Below are 19,052 nucleotides of genomic sequence, written 5' to 3'. Positions count from 1 at the left end.
GCGTTGCTACAGCGCTTGACTAAATTTTTTAATAAAGGTTGAATTTTTTCGGCTCTTTTATCTCAATGTCCGAGTGGTAACAGGGAAGTGTCTTTAATGATCCTCAGGGTAGTTATTAATAGGTCAAATTAATCTTTTCAAAAAGAATATTCTCCTCTAGCGTTATATTTTTTAACTTTCATAAAATTTGAGCTCCATCCGTAGTTTATGATAATATTTTAATTTCTTACTTAGTCTGTTGTGAATGTAGTTATTACTTTGAAAATGATTTATTTATAGCAATTTTTATTTACTTTATTTAAATAAAGTTCGCGCTACAAATGCTCGTGTAATTTTGGAATATTACAAGGTAAATTAAATTTGACGACGAAAATACGGCTAAGAGACTTAGCTGTTATTTTGCGACAATCGTATTACATGTACATAACATATATATATACTTCATTCCATTTTCAATATAATACCAAACGAAAAAATATATATAATAAAACATATGAATATCCCAAAAAATGTTACATACAATCTTCGGTTTGATTATAAAGGAAATGTAATAGAGCCCTCACGATGACCCTAAGAACTGATACTGAGTCTGAAAAGTTGACCTTTTCCCTCAGATTTAGGACCGGAGTTTAATATAAATAAGCAGCTTCGAAAAATGAGCAAGGCTTCAATAATCGGATATTAGTTGACTTCGATATATACTTGGTAGATGTAACATTGAGGATATCAAGTAAGATTATTATTTTTTAAATCGTTTACGAAAGCATCGTGTTCTCGTCTCCCGTGAAAGTAAAACTGAGCAATCAAATCAATTCAAAATATTCTTTATTCAAATTACTTTTGAATCGTCATTTAACAACTATATAAGTAAAGCTATCGCCGGTTTTTAATGTAGATTATGAGAAGAACCGACATGAAACTCAGTAGTTACTCTTTTTCAATATTTAAAATACCAAAGTAATGTTTGTTAAATACAATTATATATGTACTTAATATAGACTGCTTGGAAACAAGTATTAAGTCCACGCTTTTTATCGTCTGCAAATCCGTATATAACTTATATACGCCATATAAATTATTCTTTTAATAAACAGAATTACTTTTATTGTTGTGTTCTGATTTAAATGTCTTAGTCAGTGTAATAACAGGCATAAGGGATATAAGTCGTTAGTTCCCAAAGTTGTGACAGACTTTAGACGTTGAGAGGTGGAAATTTCTTTCAGCGCCAATACAATTTAGTCAGGCAGACTAATAACAAATTTTGTATTTACATTCGTATATATTTATTTAAACAGTACATAAATTTGAAATTTCGTATCACAGTATTAGATATTTATAAACATAAAAAAGCCTATTATTAATTTGTCAACGATACCTAAAAACGCTATTGAATTAGCCATAAATTGAAAGACCGTCATAAATATGAGTATAGTAATAAAATAATATGTTTTCGCTTTTTATGTATACAACATAAATTTTTCATACAAAATTCTGACAGCTAATAAAGTCTGGCGTTCAAATCTCTAAGTGAGATATTGAGATAAAAACGTATCATAGCTTAATCGATTTCGAATCATTTCCAAAGACAATCAATCATACCGAGGCTCGTGCTAACGACACATTGTTTACTTTGCAAAAAGCACACAGCACAAGCTGCGACAACCGCATTAATAATTTATCAGGCACATGACGTCTGTTTGCTAATAAAGCGTAAATTTGCGATGGAAATATTAATAAAAGCAGCTTGCACCCGGAACTCGGTACGGAACCGCGCCGCCACCCTACCCGATGACAAATGACCAGTTGCTAATTTCATTTAGTTTTCATTTAAATTAAACAAGCAAATCAACAAACATTGTCTAGCAAAAATTGTGGAACGCTATTCGCATTTCACAATTGTGGTTTATAAGCGTTTTTAATAATGAAAGATTAGAACGCTTTTATAAATGAATAATGAAATAATTTCGACGGTATTATATAATAATTTAGTCTTTATTTAAGGTTACTTTGTTTTATAGTGGTTTAATATTGTTTACGTTAAGTTTTTGTAATTCTTAAATCTGTCAGGAAAAATATATGTTATATTTAACAATGTATACTTAGAAGTGGAATAATATTTACCTAAATTTATTTATTCGAGTACGTTTACGTGGTGTTTTATAACTTTTGACAATTATAATAATAATTATTATTATAAATAGAGTATCGAGATTTCTGATGGAAATTCTTAAAATGAATAACGATTAAGAATTTCGCGTAAGATATATTTATTTCAAGTATAAAAAGGTAAGTTATTGTAGCACCCGTGTTGACCTTTACATAAAACGTCACCAAACTATCCCACCGGATTTAAAAAGGATGTTGTTAGTAGAAAGCGTATCATATAGAAACTTTCATGATTATTAGCAGTGTTCAAATGGCAGTATTTAAATTCTTACCATAATATTAATACCACGGATAATATCTAATATCTTATTATTAATAATACTTCATTAGCACGATTTAAAACACAACTAGCGCTGTCTAGCGAGTCGTTTGGAAGAGACGCTAAATAATAGCGACAATCATTGTTTCAATATTAGTATTATATTTCTATCAAATAAAATAATAAAATCGACGATGTAAATAAGAAGATGCAAATCATTAAAAATAGCTTCTGTAAAAAATATGGCCGTGTAGAATGTTGAAAAGTATCTAAAATCCCCTTTAAATCACATTTCCGAAGACGATTGAAAAATAAACCAGTTTTTGTTGTAAAAAAGGTTATGTGATATATCTTTAAGGTAATTCCAATTGCAAAAATCACTAAAATTATTTTAGGATTAAATGATATCAAATATAAAAAAATACATATAATAGATTTAATTAAGCTAGTTTTATGATTTCGTTCAGCATATAATACTTACAAATTACTTTCGTCGTAAGCAAATCCCTTCAGAATTTGATTTGCCATACTTAATGAAAGATGTTCGATTCTTTCGATTCTCCTCAGGATTTGGTCAACTCGTATTATGAAGATTAGCCTTTATACGTCTTCGTTCATCGTAATATATTACTAGTCATATCTTATGGATACATATTACGATTGAAGCTCTTTTTTAGAATAGGTGAGCTCTTTTTTACAAGATTTTCTACGTTGATTCGGTTCTGATAACAATTTTTTATAGCAACTTAGTCTTGAGATTACAACCAGAATTGTGGTTCATTCAAATGTTTGTTGAGGAACTCCTCTTAAAATTTATTTTAAAAAAAGAATACCAGGAATGCTCGAAATTAATGATGGATTACTAATATCCCTTTTTACTCCTCCTTTTAAGCTTGTCACTTGTGAAAGGAGTGGGTATGACAATAGCTCAAGGGGTCAGGATCGATCCTGCAACTTTTACATCGCTAGGCGGCCCTCAAACCATTTCGTAATTGACGCTTCTAAATGGTTAACAGTATGGAGACAACTTTTGCTGGTTCTGTTCTAAATTTAATCATAACCTCACTGCTGTAGAGAGAGAGAGAGAATTCTCACAGTTAACATAGACATGACAGCAAATGCAAGGTGACAAGTCATCTGAAATACCTGTGTTTCGCCCACTAAGATGGTCACTATAGCCGATCTGTAGGAGAATGATCGTGTCACACAGGATCGTATCGTATGGAGCTTCCATTGGTGACGGCAACCTACGAGTTGGGAACCATCGCATGTTTTCCGCCATGGACTTCTGACGAGTAAGTACGCGAGAGTTTTACAGGAGATCTCCATAAGAGATCAAAGCGACGTCAATCACACATTAACATCTTAGTTCAGAAGTAGACATCGGTACGGCAACTCCTGCTTGGTGGAGTCTCTATGCTATATAAAGTAGGAGCCTCACTTGCCCAATTTAAAAAGGCATTAAATAGATTGGTAGCTAGGGTGGCCTTACACTGCCCTACGCACTATCGAAGACTGTGAAGAGTTAAGAGCAACTTCTTCCCCGGAGGGGAACTCAGCCGAGCCACGAGCGAAGCGCAACAAGACAGAGGCCGCATATGCGTTATATCAACAGGACCTTCATGCCGATTGACACGGTTTAGAAGTAATTTTATTAACGACTACTATTTATTTATTAGTATTAAATACAGAAAATATGAACATCAAACAAAATACTTTAAATAAACACTCATTATTATTGCGACACGTTTTTCTTTGAGGGTTAATATTATTTCGAAATTTGTGTACATATATGATATTTTGATATCGCTTTTATACGGGTGTATCAAAGCGATATTGAAACATTATATTTAAATTCAGCGATTCTTATAAAAAAATCTTATTCAGTCACATTGATCTGGTTGGATCGATACAGGAAATCAAAGTATTATTATTCCTAATATATAAAAAATTACAAATCTCAAATTATATTTCGCTCTCGATAGAGTAAATGAAACAAAGACGTAATTACATGCATAAATTTGGGGACGCTAACGTTGCAGACCATTAATTTCTTAAAATTTTAAATTATCGTGTCGGTATGAATGAGATAGACTATAATAAGTTGAATTAGTGGGAAAGAGTAAGCATGAGCATGATAAGATACAATTATGTATTATTCTACCAAAGTATCGACTTTCTAATATTAATTCTCCATTAAAATGTAAATATTTGAATTTCGAATTTCATGAGCGTAAGATTTTTGCTTCATAATACAAGCCTTACTGATTTATCATTCGCTTGATGGTCGACATCGCAAGGCGCTGTCTCCGGCGAATATATGGCCTCTTTGAAGCGCAGAAAGATGGGTAATTTCATTGAATTTATGAACGTATCAACGTTGAAATTGCGAGGTTGAAAATTTGGACGTAAAATTGTGATAAACATCGGGTACTCTGACGTTATGAAGTAAGAGCCTTTTTTAATTATGATAATGAAAATTAGACTTTACACGTTCGTTTGGTGGTTATCACATAGAAAGGAAATTATATTAATAGAATTACTAATATACTTTAACATTCTGATATAAGTATATATCAATATAGTAGTAAAGTAATAAATACTGAAATCAAATTCTTAAACACAACGCAATTAAATAAATAAAAATTTTAACAAAAAGAAAAACCAAGATAAAAAAACACTACTTTATAACAAATAAATATATACTACAAAGTTATCAAAATTCGTATTTAACATATATTTTTGAGTCCTCCTAAGTAAAATGAAATGAAAAATATTAGACTACTTGAAAGTCGATTTACAATTACAAAGCGTAGTTATAGTTATTGTTTTATGTGGAGCCGGTGTTTAATTAAAAGTATCAAAATCGGTTCTCCCAGTGAAAAGATATGAGGTAACAAACATAAAAAAAATACAGACGAATTGATAACCTCCTCTTATTTGAAGTCGGTTGAAAATGAAATCGCTTAATGCCATTTTGTATTTGAGCAGAAAAAAGTAGTAGAAATATTGTATAGGAGAACTTCGCATGTGTGTTACAAATCCTATCTTTGCAATTTTTCTCTCATCGAATTTAAATGTAAACTATTTATATCGCTAAAAGCGCTTAAAATGCTAATTAACTCGTACTTGTCTTGTTAAAACAAAATAATTTAAAAATAATTCATCGAATGACAAAGCAATTAAATCGAGGAACAAAAGTGCTAAACTGTGTCAAGACCTTGCGTTACAGAGAACGGTTCGAGCTCGTGTTTTATAAAATTAAAATTCGTTTAACTCCTTCTAATCGGTTCTTAAATTTATAGGAGAATTTGTTAATATTGAGAATATTGTATCGATGAAGCGGGTGTATGGTGAAATCATTTTCCATGCATAACTTTTAAATTACACACATATACAAGTCACACACACTTACGTGCACATACAATGAATATACATTGAATTATGATTTATTTATTTAAATAAAGAAGATGGAACTTACTCCACCCCCCCGATCTTAATGCCAATTGTCATCCAGCGCATACTATTTACTCGGGATCTCCTTCCTTCATCGCTGGCACGAGATGGTCACTGACAATTTTGAATTTAGAATAATCAGCTAAGAATCACGTATTCTAACTACGAGGCCATCACGACTCCTCTCAAAACGAAGAAGACGCCTTAACCCACCACTGATACTTACAAGCTGTTACTTTTATTTTCTTATGTACATACTGTATTACTCATAAATATTGTGTTACGGCTAACATTGTATTACCGAACATGACTGAAAGCATCGAGTCAGCTTAGAATATAGAATTGCTATGATATAACTGTCAAAATAAAATTGTATTCGAAAGAACAATACTTTAAAATGTTACTTTGAAAACTGCAAATGAATTATTCATTTGCCGTCCCTTTCGCACAGCTTGCTACTATAACAGATCTGAGAAACGTCTTTAACTCTTACTAGTTTGCTGGTAAAGTTCAGTTTGCAGTAAAGTTTAGGTCAGTCAATTGATATTTTAGGAACATTTTTTCCGATTGTTTCCGAAGTTTGCCGATGAACAATATACATTCTGAAGTAATTATCGTATCTCATGCATACATAGTCAATGTACACACGACAAACAGGAACAGCTGCGAAATTACTGAAACGTTTTTACAATTATTTTCACTTGTTGAATTAAAATCTTTATGTCATTGGACTTAAGATTCAATATTTTTAGCCCCTGTCTTATAGCAACCACTAACAAGAGGATTCGATCATTTTTCGACCAATGAATCGTAATTGTGATTGAACGAACCAATCCTTTCTTTTTACTTTAAGTATTTTATACGTTTGTAAGCGTATTTACTTAAGGTCATGTGTAATTATATTGATGCGCAAATGACAATATATTAAATGTATTATGCACCTTTACTTTTTGGCAGACCTATACTTAAAACTATAGCAATAAAACTAATTGAAAAAGTATCAGTACATAATACTGGTCGATACTGATCAGTGATAATTATTTTGTAACGTTACAACAGATTCTCTGAAAGCGGTGAATCTGCTTGAGTTGCTTAATTCAAACTAATTGGCGATTACTATGTGATTTTAATGATTCTGAATTCAAAATATTAAAAAGTATGAGAGTGCGATTTTCAAAATTGACAATAACATTTGTAGTAACTTAAGATTTATCTTTTAATTATTAGCATATGCTACAGTTTTTAATTAATAAGCTACACTATAATACAATTATGAATACAGCACACATGTAAAGAAATGTTATGAATTATATTGTGTTGTGCCTCCTGGTCTATTCCCGGCGGCTGCAATTTACTGCAAGGGGTAAAAACAGTTGTGTAGGTTGAACTGAAATTACTGCAACGTTGGAACATTATAAGGATGTTTTCACATGTATCACAAGGCCGTTGTAAACTGCAAAACAATGTAGGAACACTTCTTATTGTTGGAAAATAGCACGTTATTTAACACTGAGCTCCAAGCTGTTGCTCGCCATCTGTTTCAGTGAGAAATCTTTAATGTTTTTACTTTAATATATACACGCTAGACGTGTTATTTTTAATTTGTTTCAGCTACTGATACTACTGTTAGGTGTTATTCAATTTACTATATTCAAATCTATTTTCAGGCAAACGGTATATTATTTTTAAAATTTAGATAGAGTGTCATACAAATTGGCCACGTGATTATAAGCAGTCATTACTGCTGATAAATATTGGTGCTGTAAGAAATATCAACCATTCCTTTCATCGACAAAGTACCAACAATAATAGCTAAGATGTTACGTCCCTTGTGCTTGACTCAATCAATCTTACCGATATACATTACACATTGCTGCTTGACGGTAGCATATTTAATCAGTGGGTACCTCCCCATACGGGTATGGACAAAACTCTACCACCAAGTAAAAGCAATATGAAACATATCTAGTACGTAGTAATAAGTAATATGAAATATACACATCAACACCGTCTAGGGATATTTTGTATAAAATTCTTAAACTCAAAAAATCTTTTGATGAAAGACTATTTTGTAAACCTTCTTGGACGATTCTAAATTTGAATTTGAAAAAAATAAATAAAAAAAAATTTTTACGCGACATAATGGTAGCGATGGCCGAAGGTTACGTTTACCTACCGTCATATTAAGATATTTTTTTGTGTCAAATTTAAGTTTTATAACAAGTTATCGATTAATTTCGAGTTAAACCTATTGTGTGCATCATGCAGCGGTGCCATTTAACGAGAGAAGAAATGCTAAGGGCAGGAGGCATGCTCCAAGCTGGGGCTACTCAACAGAGAATTGCTGAGGAGATTGGAACAAGATAAAACGTTATATCTAGGTTATGGTCACGCTACCGTGCTACTGGTGAAGTGACTGAAAGATATCCAGGTGGGAAGCGCATAACCGATTAACAACAAGACCGATATTTGCAAGTTGCCGCGAAAAGAGAACCAAATGTTACGGCACTTCAATTGGTTCAGAGACTCCAGCCAGAGGACCAGTTGCTTGTGAGTGACCAAACTGTAAGGAGAAGGCTGCATGAAGCTAACCTTCATGCTCGCAGGCCATTTCGTACTCCAGCACTACGCCGAGGAAATCGTGGACGACGACTAGAGTGGGTTCGTGTAAATTTGCTCTCGGATGATAACCAGTGGTCTGTAGTGCTGTTTACCGATGAGTCCCGGTTCGGTTTCCATCCCGATACACGTAGAGTACATGTTTGGCGATTCCCTGGTCATGATAGCCGTCTGCAACATCTTCAGAAAGTCCATTCATACCACGGCGGTATAATTTTGATTTTTTTTTTGATTTATCTTGGTGGAAGAACAGACCTCGTTTGGATCAGAAACACCATGGCGGCCAAAAAATGTCGTAACGAGATGCTTGTGCCGATAATTTAGCCCCATATACTAAAAATGGCCCAAGAATTCACGCTCATGCACGACAGCACCCGTCCGCACACAGCGGGAGTAGTGACGAGATGGTTGTAGGAACAAGACGTATCGGTCTTAGGCTGTCCCACTCAATCACCTGACCTAAATCCCATAGAGCACTCGTGGGCCATACTCCAAAGAAGGGATTCGAGGAATTTTCCTGCAAATATTGCGACGGATGAGCCACTTTTTTGCATCTTAGTCGGACCTGGGACAATATACCGCAGCAAGACTTGGATAACTTAATCCAAAGTATGAAAAATTGTTGCAGGACGTTATAAATGTCCTGGATAGTTTTACAGACTACTGATTTTTCATATGACTGTTAAAAACAATAACTTTTCTACATTTTTCACATTTTCTTGAGACAAACATTAATTGGTAGTTTTACCATTATTTTACGATTTTTCTTTATTAAAGGATAAAATTTTTACGCAAAATAATATGATTTATTTTTTATTCTGGAGTATAGTCAGATAAATGGGCTTTATAAAAATATAAACATGTTACATGTTATCTTTAATAAATTTTGAAATAATTGAGTAAATTCAAAATATCCCTAGACAATGTTGATGTGTGTATATAAATGTATCAAGTACACAGTCGTAACAAAATATCTAGTAATATCTTATTAGCAATGTGAAAATGCCTTGGTCTGACTTTTGTTTACATGGTAAATGAGCAACTGCCTCTCTATACTGTAAGAAGTTACTTCGTATGCCTAAATTGTTGTTAAGTGACTGTTGTAATCTACATGCAAAATATACATTTTAATTGTTATAATCATTTCATAGTTCTAAATAAAGTCGCTTACCGTTACCTGCCTATACTTGTGTATGCTTAGATCCTTAAAATTACACAGCGGATTTTGATACGGTTTTTTTTTAATAGATATTGTGTTTCAAGAGGATAGTTTATATGTATAATAAATGCACAATATAGTACGGAAAGATTAACTATTTTTTGGGGTTTCTAATATTATGTTGTGAATAAAAACATTTTCTGCGCATATAATGCAAACGCGAGTAGATAAAATTGATCAAAAATAATATTCTACAGAACTGTGCACCTTGAAAAGGTTTCCAAAACAATCTACAATGGTATATGTCTATCTCTTAGGGATAACCCACAACAACCATTTTTTATCATTCACCTTTTACAAAAAATAATAACTTATTTTCGAAGCGATTTTAAGCAATACAGCTTTTATCCCTATGCAATTTTGTGCCTTAAATACATTGTGCATTTAATTTATAAAAGTATAAAACTTTTATTACCCTTTACAGTTTGTAATTGAAAAGATTTTTTTCGAAGATATCACTGATTTAAAAAGGTAATCTTAAAATCGAATTTAAAAGATATATCGGTTTGTATTGACTAATGACTGCAAAATTGTGTACGTTGTATATAAAGAGACACACAGAATTATACCCGTGCGAAACCAGGGTGCGTCGCTAGTTATTATTTATAGTCCATATCGCTTACTTACACATATTCTGATACTCCTTACAAACTAACACCAGAGACAGATCAAATTTTTGTCTAATATAGTGTTATTAGCTTGCCGTCAGTGGGCCCTTAAATTTAAATTTCGAAAAAGCACAAATTCAAATTCGAAATTTAAATTTGAAAAAAAAATAGTAGAAATTGAAACTTGATATTATCGTATTACGACAGATTATAACAGTTTAAACAAAACAATGACAACATTAAAGCATATTTCACTGACGTTTCCACTTATACATAAAGCACCGAAATTCGGATAAGTTATGCCAACTCAAGATTTTCCCCAAAGTTGTAATACTAAAACAATATCCAGCTCAGCGACCTAAATAGGAGTAAGATATTTTGTAAACATTTTACTGCGTCCCAGCCTGTGACGATATTGTGGACGCTGTTGTTTCATAACGACAGTTTTTACTGCCTTCAACGAGACCATTCTGTAATGTTATGTCCCCGCCATAGATGCCGTTATACGTCGAGTGTCGACGGTATTCGGACGTGTAATACCAAGAAAATAGAATACCGATAGAGAATGTCGTTATATTATTTAAAACTTCCTTTTCCGTTTGGATACACGAGAGGGTCATCTTAGTAGTAAACTGCCTTAATGGTTTAGCGGCTGGCTTGGTTCCGGGTTCGAAGCCATTCGTCTTATACCTTATTTATCCGTTCGTGGCGGACTCTTATAAAGTTTGGAGATATTAAATGTTATATACACTCTTTGCTGGTTCTTATACCCTTTTACGTTACGTTCTAAAATTAAATTACTAAGCAATAATATTTCGTTTTTTTTCCGATTTAAAGGGTATGTAAGGTTTTAACTATGATTTCATGTAGAATACCAAATAAATTTACTGTGTCCTTGTAACCTTCATTTGTTTTTCAATTTTTGTCAAATATAAAAAAATTCCAAAAAGAAAATTGTTGATCTGAATATGCTATACACGTTGAATCTACCAAATTGGCATAAATCAAAAATTGTGCCCTATATTTTTTGACTTTTTCGGTAGATATCTTGATAACGATGCATGATACGCTAAAAGTGGTTAAAACAAAAAAGGTTGTAAAAATTTTCGAATCACATCGGATTGGTCGAAAAACTCAAGTTAAGCATTTCTAGGTATCCTCTAAACATCTAAATTACAAAAATTATCTTGTTAAAATCATATTTGAATATATATGATGACTGGACTATAATTCATAACGTTGCTTTTAGATAAATCCAATCAATACACCCGGTATCAATCCACGAAACTTGAGCTGTGAGTTTGGTGCACGGTCTTTGCTTGAGAGCAATTGCATCTGACAGTATCAAGCGTGGAACAGCAACGAGCTCGCAACTTCACTGCGACATTGCAGATAAGCAAGCACACGAACCGCAAACTTGCGATTCCTTTCCTGTTTCATCAGTCTTAAGACGCGATTCATGCTATTGTTTTCACAAACTGATTTAAAGTGGTGCAACACTCTTGTGTTTTCTTGTTACAAATTTTAATGACATAACTTATACTTTGATAATTATGTAATGTGGAATATTAAAAGCAATTAGTACGAGTTCGCATAAACATCATTTCAATATGATGATAGTTAGACAGTTCGATAGTTTTACAAATATTTATATTAATAAGGTAGAATTATGTGGCATCACACTGCTGCATTAACGTATGTATTCATTCGCATACGCACAATTCAATAAAAAAAAATCTTTGAACAATGAGATGGTTAAATAGAAGGCATGGCTGATTGCATTATTTCTATGTTGTAAAATATGTGCATATATATTACTGTACAACACAATAATTTATTAGTAGCTTGATTTTATTCAATAAAAACTATTAATAAATATTAACTTCATTTAAGTATCTTTCAGGCTGATCTTAATAGGTTCCACTTCAATTATAAAAACATTTAACGCTGATATAAAAAATATAAAAACTATTTGAAAGCGCTACTTCTCCTAATCTCTTTCTAAACTATTTTTCCTACTTCAGTAAGGAAAAAAATATTTTGATTTTTCACATTTTGTCCATACATATTTAAATGTATAGATATGAATTAACAATAGTTATTGTATAAATGATGACCGCGTGGAAAGGTGGCAGGAATGCATTACCCTGTTGAATCGCAATCTGGACAAAATGCGAACCAGCCCTCCTCTCACCATTGGAGGCAATAAAGCGAGGTGTTATACTTTTAATGAAGAAATATTTTAATCTGAATGAATATGACCAACGCACCGTTTATTTACAGAAGCCTTGCATTCTGTAAACGGGTTTTAATGAGTGATCCAGTGTAATTACAGTACGACACAACTTAGATGTCGCATCGGCAAAATTCCTAAAACCGATCACATCCGAATTAAGTACGCTATTCCAAATTATCAATATTTATTTCTCACGCGAATATGATCTTTGCACAAACGTAATAACATGTAATATCATATGACCAAATATATTCGTCAATTTGACGTGTCGATTTACAAGCACTTGCTTTCTCTGACGCGTGTATCTATAGCGACGAATAGCGTCGAATGGCGCGATAGGGAGCTATTTCTATTGGTTGTGTAAATCGGCACTAATCGGTTTTATTTTCATTCCATTGCATTTTCCGATGCTACATCTAATTTGTGTCTTACTATACAATCATAATCAATATCAAATCAAGTTTCATTATTAGCAAGGCTTATATTTCACTGTATATATTGAGGTGTAGTGATTATACATTATATATTACACTTATTATTGAGTCCTTTTGAATGTCTCCATTCTTGAAACGAAATAAGAAGCCGCATACAGTAAAGGCTTACAAAGTATTGCAAGTTATTAATAATTTATTGTTTTTTATTGTTGTATTTAGTTCTAGCGACCTGCCACGGTTTCACACAAGTGCAATTATTATACTAAATATACTACAGATTTATCTAGTTTCTTGACTACATTGTCCATGTATTCTATACAAAAACTTTCCTCTCGTATCACTCTATTAAAAAAACCTCATCAAATGCGTCGAGTAATTTTAAAGATCTAAGCATACATAGGGACAAACAGAGAGGGGACAAGCGAAGAGAGAGAATGACTTTATAAATAAAATATACTTTTAGTATCTAAAGTCATTTTAATTGAGTTAAACTATTTGTACGATTACCTGCTAAAGGATTTTGTTGAGAAGAAATACCATATAACCTTACATGACACATTTTTAAAAGTATTGTGGAATGAAGTTATTTTACGCAGTTTTTGTATCCCTCTACATCTCCTGTACCTACTGGTTGGCTCAAATATTAATTTAATTAATTATTTTTGTTATTTAATAAATCATATCCAGCGACAGCATTCCAACGAAGGCCCCACGACGCTTCCCTTTTGTTATGATTTTTTTTATTTTTTAAGTTCTACCACCACGACTTGTTATCAAAAAATTAATACATATCAGAAGCAAATATCAAACAGTATATGTTTATATAATTGCTGTATTTAAGCAAGCCAAATTAAATTAATTTGTATTCGTAATCAATATAAACTACAAATACATGTGTTTTTAAGTTCGCTGAGAAATACAGACAGTGGGTCGAAGATCAGAGATTATGAGTACATCGGAAAAACAGTAATAAATTATCTGTCCGATACTCAAGTTATAGGAATCTGAGCGAACATCAGTAAGCACTGGCTGACTTTATGCAAGCAATCTGCATTTAGGGTAAAAAGGTTATTTTAATATTACAAACAGACATTTCAATGTTCTTATATGTAAGTATAGATTATTGTATTTGTATTACTAGTCTAAGTATCGAATGTTCCAACTAATCATAGTGATTTAATTAAATGATATGGTTTCTTGGACTGGATATAATATTTATTTGAATTAAACTTCAGCATGCATATATAATTGCCAGTTTAAATAAAGTTTACTTTATAAATTATGTAATGTTTACAAAGGATATTATTTAAATATATTAAAAACATTTAAGTGGATACTGTGTCGAGGTAAGGATAATTTAAAATTATATTCGCACTTACTGAATCCAATAATTTAAAATTGAATATATTATATTCTGAATCCAAAGAACCATACCTTCTACGTTTAGATTCACTTACAAATATAATAAGATATTTAAAAAATATTACAACATATTTAGTTGGCTTTGATAATGATTTCTTGGTGGTAGGGCTCTGTGCAAGCCCGTCTGGGTAGGTACCAGCCACTCACCAGTTATTCTACCGCCAAATAACAGTACTCAGTATTGATGTGTTCCGGTTTGAAGGGTGAGTGAGCCAGTGTAACTACAGGCACAAGGGACGTAACATCTTAGTTCCCAAGGTTGGTGGCACATTGACGATGTTAGGAATAGTTAATATTTCTTGCAGCGTCATTGTCTATGGATGATGGTGACCACTTATCATCAGGTGGCCCATATGCTCGTCCGCCAACCTATTCCATAAAAACCATAAAAACAAAAAAAACTCAACCTTCATTTTTCATGGCACCATTGATAAATTGGCTACAACGAGTGAAGACATGTTTGTTATCATTATATTATGCATTATCTGCGCATTTCCTTATACAAATCTTTGTCTGCAGGAGGCGTAGAAGTACCGGAATTCGGGGAGCCAATCACAAACCTGACAGTCCCGATCGGGCGCGATGCGACTTTCAAGTGTATAGTCGTCAATTTAGGCAATTACAGAGTGAGTAACTTCTTGTTACCTTACAGTGGTAGCTTCAGTGGTCTCGGTAAAAGGTCTTTTCCGTTTGTAACCGGAACCAATTGTCCCTACTCTCTCTCTTCGCAAAGGGAGCCGGGAAGTAGGGAGTCGTATTACTGTACTACAGTCATTAGGCACGACGTCAAGAGGTATCTTTCTCTTAAGTCGTGTCAGATTACAATACCATCAGACTACGAGAGTATAGAGTGCATCTGTTAAGTTGTCTCTTTATGATTGCCTGGCGTTCGGTCAGAAGTATGTTATTATTAACGCCTGGCTTTGCTCGCGACTTCATGTGTGTTTAACTGAAGTTTTATATATAATTCTGAAATAAAAATAGCCTAAGTTATACAAACAAACAGACGGACAGACAGACAAAATCGTAAAAAATAATATTTTGGTATAGGTATCATATAAATATGCATGTAGTAAAAATGTTTATTTTAATATTACAAACAGACACTACAATTTTATTATATGTATAGAAGATATGGTATTAAAATTAATAATTATATTGAATATATATTTAAGAGTAAGTTAGGTGACTTTTTGATTCTTACGTTTGAATAGCAATTAAGTACATTATCGTGTTAGTGTACTACAGACAGGTTATTTGTATTTACACTAAGTTATGAATGCCTTATCTCCGCAAACATAAATTGCACACTAATCATTTATGTTGACTAATGTGGCGAAATGCTTCGGTTATTGACACCTTGTACATAAAGCCTATAAATTATGGGCTCACAAGGATGACTGAAATTCGAATACCGCACCAGTAAATTCTATCGAATTACAACTTGTTCGTAACATTATATGGGATGCGTTGAGATTAATACTTAATCGAGTGTTAATTTACTACTAGATTGTAATTAACATCAAGAAATACTAATAATTCCCTCTCTCTCTCTGTGTGTGTGGGTATGTGTGTGGTGTGTGTGTGTGTGTGTGTGTGTGTGTGTGTGTGTGTGAGAGTGTCTGTGTGTGAAGATAAATTGAACGCATTAAGGAAAACTATTAAGCACAAATGTATCTATAAATATCTAATATAATGTGATAATAAATAATAATTGCTATTGCAATAATATAACAATAAAAGGTAAAATGTGTTTCTATAATCAAATTTTAAATAAATTTTCACTATTAGGGAGCTACACAATTTGTACGCGCTATATTATACAGTGTACGGACGTACTATATAAATTGAATCCATAGAAATGTAGGTGGTCTAGTGATATATAATATTTTAAAGTAACTATAACTACCTTATCGTTTGTTTAGTGGTAGAGGAAAACATCTACTTTTTAAGATCATGTAAGGATTAATTTGATTCCCAGGCAACAAATAGGTTATCAGTATTAATTTGTCTTGCAACTTACCTTTTGCACTTCATCTCTCTTCGGTTATATCAATTTAGGGGATAGAAAGACCTCACATGGAGTACTGCTCTCACCTCTGGGCGGGTGCTCCCCAGTACCAGCTCCTTCCATTTGACCGCATCCAACGTAAATCGGCTCGAGTTATCGACGATCAAGCCCTTTCCGATCTCCTTGATCCTTTGGCTTTGCGTAGAGATGTTGGATCACTCTGCATCTTCTACCGAATTTTTCACGAGGAATGTTCCGAGGTATTGTTCGGATTAATCCCGGATGCTGAATTCCACCTCAGACATCTCGTCAAAATTCTAAGTTTCATCCGCACCACCTTGATACCCGAAAATCCAAAAATCCAAAAAACAGCGCGATTTCTTAGACATATTCTGCCTCGCACAACCACTTTGTGAAACCAGGTTTCGCCGGCGGTTTTTCCGAACCGGTACGACATGAGAACCTTCAAGAAAAGAGCGTACTCCTTTCTTAAATGCCGGCAACGCACCTGCAAGCCCCCTGGTGTTGCAGATGTCCATGGGCGGTGGTAGTCACTTTCCATCAGGTGAGCCTCCTGCTCAGGTGATACCACCTATGTCATAAAAAAAATCGCCCATGTTTGCTCAGATAAATCTACTATAGAATATTTTACGTATTTGTAAAATATACTATGTAATACATAATAATCTTCCCCATTCCATAAGTCGTATTGGCCGAAATAAGTTAAAAATAAATATAATCTAATATACAAGTAGATAGAGTTCATAATAAATTGACGTTTTGATATAACATTAAAATAATATGAAGCTTGACAATTAAATATGAAAGCTACACTTATTCTTGATTCGATATATGCAAAATTAAATAAATTATGAGCTATAGTTTCCAAGCGAGCTAAATTAAAATACAATATTTTTTCATTCTCTGTGTTTTTTTTTTAAATTCATGATAGCTCCGAGTTACGTATATATAAAAGCCGTATCTTACAATAAATTCAATTAACAAAACCAGCTGTTCTTTTTAAAGAATATAAAGTGAAAAGCTTTTCGCTGTATATTTTATTAATGCTGCTATTTAAAATAACAGTAGTGTAATTAATATAAGCTGTTTGTACGAAGTGTTATTTAACTGTTTTGTCCGAAATGAATATTTATAAAGACAAAAGACAATTAGTTTTAATACGAACCAGATAGCTCTTATCGACTTAATAATTATTTATATTAATATGTAACGAAGAATTAACGTTATATTTAGCGTTATTTAACGATCTTTGCCGAATTATGTACTTAATAAGATATTTCAACCACTAATACTAGTCATTATAAATATATAATTAATAATATACTACATTATATACTAATATTTTAAGCGTGAAAGTGACTTCGTCTGTCAGTCTGTCTGTTGTTATTTCATGGCCAAATCACTGAACTGAATGTGATATAATGTATAAAGCAAGCTTGAACTCCAAAGAATTCGATAAACTTTATAATTAACATCCGAAACGCGAACAAAACCACGGGCGACTACTAGTACTTTATATTTCTCAGTTAAGTTACAAATAATATAAAAAAGAAAGAGTATCTTTAAATTTATCGTAACAAGCTAAAAATAACGGTAAAATTAAGAATGGAAGTCGCAATATAATGACGTGACGAAAAGAAAATTAATTTGTAATTTTAATAAATCACGCTGTATTCAGGTGGGCTGGGTGAAGGCGGACACAAAGGCTATACAGGCGATCCACGAACACGTGATCACGCACAACCACCGCGTATCAGTTTCGCACTCGGATCACTCAACTTGGTACTTGCACATAAAGAACGTGCAAGAAGAGGACCGAGGACAATACATGTGCCAAATAAACACAGACCCCATGAAAAGTCAAGTGAGTACATTCTATTCATCATTTATTATTCGAATTTTGAATTTTTTTTTAGTTTGTATTCCTGTGTGTATTCTGTATAATGTATATTTTATAAATGTGTTTGATGTGATAAAATATTCTGTGAATTCAAAACTTATATTTAAAAGCGATGTTCAATTATAATTAAGGCATCATACAAGAAAAAAAAATCTAAGAAGTTCATCTATAAAAGTATATACTTAAAATAATTCATGATACGACTTTCCTTTTCACTCATCTGTAATTCTCTTCCCATAGTCGCTGTCTCTTTCCAGTTACTACTTTCTTGCACATCTTTATTCACAATATCACAGTGGGCAATATTCTTATTGGACACTGATTAGTCATTTTCCGACAAAAGACGGCTTACTACTTTTAGTCTAAACAGAAATAACATATATATACTATTTTCTTTATTGTGGATAGGCATTTTAAAGTATACTCTCTGTCAATTTTAACTGCAACGATATAAAACGGTTGTGAAATGTGGAACTGTAACGTTATGTAGATATTAAATTTTATAACGTTAAATGATTAACTATTATATAGTATTTGTAGTTTTTAAGATGAATTAATTGTTTCTAAATTAAATATTCTAACATTCCAAGTTCCTGGTTTCTCTCTTCTTCATCCAGCCGGGTCTCTCCTTACGGATAAATATATCCATTATTAAGAAATTAATTTTAAGCGTACAATATTTTTTCAAAATTGAAATGATA

The 19,052-nt window shown here is 32.6% G+C and overlaps 1 protein-coding gene across 1 annotated transcript in view; it reads left to right on the top strand.

Annotated features, from left to right (window-relative positions):
* LOC124531437 (lachesin-like) overlaps positions 1-19,052 on the top strand; it is a 63,508-nt gene that overhangs the window by 29,011 nt on the left and 15,445 nt on the right. The window contains exons 2-3 of the mRNA XM_047106026.1: positions 14,939-15,045; positions 18,130-18,315. Of these exons, the coding sequence (XP_046961982.1) occupies positions 14,939-15,045; positions 18,130-18,315 (293 nt within the window). The remainder of the gene's footprint in view (positions 1-14,938; positions 15,046-18,129; positions 18,316-19,052) is intronic.

The sequence above is a fragment of the Vanessa cardui genome, chromosome 1 (assembly GCF_905220365.1).
Source record: "Vanessa cardui chromosome 1, ilVanCard2.1, whole genome shotgun sequence".
In the NCBI taxonomy this organism is placed as follows: Eukaryota; Metazoa; Arthropoda; class Insecta; order Lepidoptera; family Nymphalidae; genus Vanessa; species Vanessa cardui.
The sequence above is the reverse complement of the archived record's forward strand: the minus strand, read 5'-3'. Positions and strand labels throughout refer to the sequence as shown.